The sequence below is a fragment of the Galeopterus variegatus genome, unplaced genomic scaffold (assembly GCF_000696425.1).
Source record: "Galeopterus variegatus unplaced genomic scaffold, G_variegatus-3.0.2 Scaffold841, whole genome shotgun sequence".
Lineage (NCBI taxonomy): Eukaryota > Metazoa > Chordata > Mammalia > Dermoptera > Cynocephalidae > Galeopterus > Galeopterus variegatus.
Window position 1 is genome coordinate 53410 of NW_007726952.1, and position 6511 is coordinate 59920.

Here is a 6511-nt window from a genome sequence, read left to right on the forward strand (position 1 = left end):
CTTTGTCTAGTAAGTAGAATATCTAAATTTCCTCATGGAAAGTTCCTCTTCTGATTTTTTTCCTGTGTATGGACCATGAGCTCTTGTTTTTTTGCATATCCCATTTTTTTTAATTAAAAGTAGACGTTTTAAATAATATAATGCAGTAACTGAAAATCATATCTTCCTCTCTCCATTGTCTTATTGTTGTTGCTGCTGGTGTTTTTTTACTGTTGCTTCTTATTTGTTTAGTGAGTAAGCAAAATAATGGCATCCTTCAAAATATTCATGTCCTAATCCGGGGACCTGTTAATATGTTAGGTAACATTATAAAGGAGAATTAAGGCTACTGATGGAATTAAGTTTGTTAATCAGCTGACCTTAATATCGGGAGATTATCCCTGATTATCTGGATAGACCCAATGTAATTTTAAGATTCATTCAAAGGGGAAGAGGGGAGCAGAGTACTAGAGGAGTATGATGTGAAAAGGACACTTAACTCCTTCCCACCCCCAGGCTCCTCATCCTCACCCATTGCTGGTTTCAAAGATGAAGAAAGGGGGTCACAAGCCAAGGAATGCACAGGGACTCTAAAAGTTGGAAAAGGCAAGGAAACAGATTCTCTTCTAGATCCTCCAGAAAGGAATTCAGCTCTGCTAACACCTTGATTTTAACCCAGTCAGGCCATATTGGACCATTGACCTACAAAACTGTAAGATTAAATTGTATTATCTAAGCTACCAAGTTGGAGGTAATTTACTGTAGAAGCAAAATAAAACTAACTTTCTTGAGCAAATTTTATAAAGTCTGTTTTTACAGACTTTAAAACAGTCCTTGAAAAAGGCTGTTTGCACTGAGAGAATTCTGTCTGGTTCAATAAAGACAAATCTTCCGAATAAGGACTTCCAGGGAGGGTCTAGGCAGATCATATGATGATAGTTCTCTCAGAATGGTGCTTCTGAAACTATTGTGTTCCCTCTGGTATCTGCTAGGCTGCTTTTTTTTTTTTTTTTTACTGTGATCATGGGACTATTTGTTTTTAAGTTTGGCAGAGCTGGGGAGAGGGTGATAGAGTTAAAATGCCACAAAGCTCACTGTTCTTAATGAGGTTTAGCAGGCTCTTTTCTTGAATAAACACTTCTTGGATTGTTGCAAGTCTTTGGTTAATTTCCAGAGTTCTGAAAAAGTTGATTTTGACAATTTTTCCAGTGGTTTTGTTTCTCTAATGGAAGAGTAGATTTTCCAAGGCCTTGCTCTTACATTCTTGCTGACATCCAATCTTTTTTTTCTTTAAGTTCTCTAGTGAAGTGAGAGATAGCCACCCTACTCCGCTGCTCTTGTATTTCTTATTCCCACCACAATATTTTATTGCAGCAGCTGCCTAGCTTGCTGACATCCAATCTTTTTTTTCTTTAAGTTCTCTAGTGAAGTGAGAGATAGCCACCCTTCTCCGCTGCTCTTGTATTTCTTATTCCCACCACAATATTTTATTGCAGCAGCTGCCTAGTCCGTCAAAGCCTTCAATGAGCACTTCAGTCCAGAAGGTGTCAATTGAATATTTAAATAACTGTTTTGAAGGAATGTGCCATGGGCTGATTATTTTTCCTTTTCCAGTTGGAAAAGCCAGATAGCCGTGCTTGTATTTAAAGGTCTTTTTTCTTAAAGTACTCTTTGAAAGAAAGTGAGCCAAAATGCTGGGTACTGATCAAGCTTTACTGAAGAAAAGGAATCTGCCAGGCTGCACTCAAAATGGAGAGCAGCACCATGTATCAGGGTGAGAGAGCTTATATAGGTTTCAGGACACCAGGGCTGGCTGATGCAATCGAGGAGAAGCATTACGCTAGTGCAGAAGCTCCACCTGGCTGATGCAACCAGCGTGGAAAATTGCACCTATGCGGAAGCCAAAAGGGTTTCTATTTCATAGAACTCATGACGCTTCTCGTAAGGAAAAGGGGGTGGGGGCTGGTGGCCATTTTGTGCTTGGCCTTGCCTAAAATGGTGCTGGTTATGTTCAAAATCTATCACTTTTGGTAATCAGAACTCAGTGCAGAAAAATTGAAACATTCTTGGCATTTCAAGCAAGAAGGGTTAATACATGGAATTAGATAATATCAAAGGAATTTTAACAGTGAAGGAGGAATGGGTTCTAAGGTGAGTATTCAGGAACAACTCCCAGAAAAACAAAAAGAACATTTACCTTTCAGAACAGATTTTATTTTAAACAACTTTTTTTTTATTGGTTTTTGTGTTTTTGTTTGTTTTCTTTGGTGGTGTTTTTGCTTTTATTTTTATTATTTCTTTATTCCTAGACTTTTTTGGTTTATTGTGTTGCTCTTTTTCTAGATTTGGGGTTGAATGATTAGAACTTTAATTTTCATTATTTCTTAGCTTTTCAATATGTTAATTAGGGGTTCAGATTTCCTTTAAGTGCTGTGCTGCTTTGGTATTATCCCATAGATTTTAATATTAACCAATTTCACTCTAATTTATGTTTTTCTGATTTATGTCTTGATTTTATCTTCAATGAGGTTTATTCTGATGTAGGTAGCCTTATATTTTTGTTATTAATTTATATTCTCTTTTATTATAGTCTTATTAAATTACAGTTGTAAAATACTTTATTAATATTTCTGTGGCCTAATATTCTATTTTGAAAACAGTTTACTGGCATTTGAAAAGCACGTGTTCTTTGGTAACTATGAATACACACACACACACACACACACACACACACACACACACACCACACTCATGCTGGATGGATAATTTTTTTTTCCAGATCTTTTATAACTTTATTTTTTGTTTCACTACACAATCAATTTCTGAGAAAGTCATATTAAAATATACCACTTTCAGATTTTTCAAAATTTTCTTGCTTTTTAAAAACTTTTGCTTTGTTATTCAATGCATAAAACATCATTATAGCATGATGATGTTACTCATGAATTATAGCACTTTAATCAATACAAAGCTTGTTGCTTTGTCATGTTTAATAATTTTTGCTTTGTATACCAGTTTGTCAGAAATTGATGTCAAATTATTGTCCCACTCTTTGTTGTTAAAATTTTTGTGGATTTTTTTTGTTGTTGTTCTTTATGTCCACTTGGAGTTTTTAATTTAAAAAAAAATAGTGTTAGCCCTATTAAACAGGGAACCAAACTTACATTTTTGCTCTTGAATTATATATTTGATTTGATTTCTGCCCTCTTATTTATTTCTAATTTTTCTTTGTTTCCTTTTTTTCTTCTTGTTCTCCTGTTTTTGGTAGATTAATGGATTGATTTATTAATTAATTTTACATGGGGTAGGAGTCTCTAGTGTAGTGAACAAGTTTAGCAAATCCTTAAAATATATTTTTCTATAAACTTCAAATACTAATTTATATCTATAATATGTTCTCCAAATAAGACAAGACCTTTAGTTCACCTTTAAGTTTTTCATCCTGGCACCCCTCCCACACTCCTTGAGATAGTGTTGAAAACCTGGCATTGATGATCCAAGTTGTTAATCCTTTTACATTATGTCTCAGACTTTCCAGATTCCTACTTTCCAAGGACATCAAACAATAGAGCAGCATTATCAGTGATTATTTAAAGTTGACAGTGTAGTTTTCTGTTTTATTTTACAAACAATTTTATTATAAATTTTATATCAAAAGAAACCCTGCTAATAAACGCATAAAATAACTATTCTAATTTTTCTCAAATGGTTTATGATGGTACTATACAAAGATAAAGTTGGTTAGTTTGAGACATGCTTATTTCTTCTTCACTGGAGGAATTGAAAAGGGGTAAATCACTTCTTGGCAATGGTAATTCATCTTCCAATCAATCAGATTAATTGGAATAAAAAATACTTTAACTTTCTTTTACTACTTTGCTAATCTACAATTCTAAGGATTTTTCTATTTGGGCACAGAGAAGTGGATGATCCAGAAAACCTGATAAGATCTTTTTTTCATTCTGTTCTTTAATTCTACTTAATAATACACTTTTATTCCAAATATATCAGTGTATACATGAGACAGAAAAACAGAAAGAAAAATTATGATTTCCACTGAGCAAATGATTTTGGTTTAAATATCCTACTTACATGAAATAATTATCTATTTGGGCCTTTTGCAGAACCACCCAGCCTGGAAGATGCAGGGAAGATGCTGAATGAGACGGTGGTGGTGAGCAACCCCATACAGCTGGAGTGTAAGGCAGCGGGAAACCCTTTGCCTGGTATGTTTACCTTTGGACTTTGTAGCTTATTAACATTTTAAGATTTCTGGGAACAACTGAAACTGTATATGAGCATAATATACTAAGTAGTAATAAAAGAAAGGTTATAGAATACATTCAAGTGTAAAACATTAATAAGAATATCATTAGGTAGATGACACTTTTGAATTTTCATTGCTTTTAATTTCATGAAATAATTTATGTATTTAAACAATATAGAAATATATGAATACCTTAACTGTCTTTTTGTCCATATTGTGTCTACAAAACCCACAATGGTATTTTCCATACATTTTTGTTGAAAAATATATTTTTAACTTTTAAAAGTATCTTAATGAAGCTAAACCAAACTGATTGGAAATTGCAGTCTTTCAGATGAGGCTACCACTTTGCTTTGTACATTCCCATCACTGGTAGGTTATTCATATGAATTAACAACAATATGAATTTTTGAGGCTAATAGTGTGTATGGTATTTGGTTTTGATTAGACACATAGACAAAATTTTTGTAGATGAGAGGAAATAAATACATGACAAAAACAAATAGGTCGAAAGTTTATTATCAAACAATATTGATGTATTAGAGATAATGTAAAAAACAAATTTTTCGTAAATTCATTTTCAGGACTCATATTTACTTGGTTCTTGGTGTTTCTTTTTGGGAAAAAAATCAACCTTAGAAAGATGTTTATGTAAGCATATTAAACTCAAATGATGAGCATTAGAATAAAGCAATTGTGACTATTTTAATTAAGATCCAACTTAGCATATTGGTTTTAAAAGAAAATTTTTACATAGATCATCTTCTCCCCTTCCTCTTTCAGTTATCACCTGGTACAAAGATAACCGTCCACTCTCAGTTTCCACCAGCATGACTTTCTTGAACAGAGGACAGATCATTGATATCGAAAGTGCCCAGATCTCCGATGCTGGCATATATAAATGTGTGGCCATCAACTCGGCTGGAGCTACAGAGTTGTTTTACAGTCTGCAAGTTCATGGTTAGTGCTGCTTCTCCGAGATTCATGATGGGGTAAAGAAGCATTCAAAATGACTAAGTGCTTCTATAAAATTCTAGTGAAGTATTTAACAGAGTACATTATTATCATCTTTATTTTAAAGGCTCAGTGTTCTAAAACTGATAAACCTTCTTATTCCTGATTTCTATCAAAATGCTTGATTTTCACATGCTCTTAGATTTAAGTTTGCTTTAGAATAGTTGTTGAAATGGTCACTGACAGCTATTAGCTAATGATAATAATCCTGCTTATAAATACTCTCTAATGGAGTTTATAGGTATTAGTCAAAGAAATGTTTCCAAGTTGTTGTCTCCAATATGCTTTCAAGAGAAGTTGGTAGTGAACATACAGTGGATGCTGTACAGGAGGACACACACGTGCACACTCACACACACATATTCCTGGAAATTAAGAAATGAAAATCCGCTCTAGCATTAAAAACTGGATTTTCTAAACAAACCGGCAAAACTCCTTTCCTCATCTGTCAAGTGGAAGTAGTGATACTTGCCCTACTTACCTCACAGGATGGCTGTGATTAGATTTCAAATAAGAGATGGGAAAGAACTTACCAAAAACAAACAACAAAATACCCACCTGTAAAAACACATTATTGTGGACGTATGGTTTTCATTATTTTGAGATATACATATAGTTTTCATTACTTGGAGTTGATATAGCTTGTGATGTTAACACATCTTATTTTTATTTACTTTTTTTTTTCCAGTGCCCCCATCGATTTCTGGCAGCAATAACATGGTGGCAGTTGTGGTTAATGATCTGGTGAGGTTAGAATGTGAAGCCAGGGGTATCCCTGCCCCAAGTCTGACCTGGTTGAAAGATGGGAGTCCTGTCTCGAGTTTTGCTAATGGAATACAGGTACCCTCTTTTATTTCTTTGGTGAAATCTACCACCTGATTATTGAATACAGGAAATACAAACAGGTAGAGCTGTTGAAGAGATTTGGAGAACAAGGATTAAGAAATGTTATATTAAAAAAAATGCACATAGGGCCGGCCCAGTGGCGCACTGCTACAGTGCGCCGCTTGGGAAGCGCGGCGGCGCTCCCGCCGAGGGTTTGGATCCCACATATAGACCGGCTGCTCACTGGCTGAGCGAGGAGCAGGGGCAACACCGAGGGTTGCGATCCCGTTGCCGGTCCCGGCCCGGTACGGGTGCGACACTGAGGGTTGTGATCCGTTGCCGGTCATGAAAAAAGACAAAAAAACAAAAAAAAAAAAATGCACATATGCAAACATAGATACCATGGTCACACAAGTGGGATTTCTA

At 34.9% G+C, this 6511-nt stretch overlaps 1 protein-coding gene across 1 annotated transcript in view; it reads left to right on the top strand.

The window, feature by feature from the left end:
- The window catches only part of HMCN1 (hemicentin 1), a gene marked incomplete at its 5' end in the record, with an annotated part of 218465 nt that overhangs the window by 51161 nt on the left and 160793 nt on the right, over nt 1–6511 (top strand). Inside the window, 3 exons of the mRNA XM_008572836.1 lie at nt 4104–4205; nt 5030–5206; nt 5949–6100. Of these exons, the coding sequence (XP_008571058.1) occupies nt 4104–4205; nt 5030–5206; nt 5949–6100 (431 nt within the window). The remainder of the gene's footprint in view (nt 1–4103; nt 4206–5029; nt 5207–5948; nt 6101–6511) is intronic.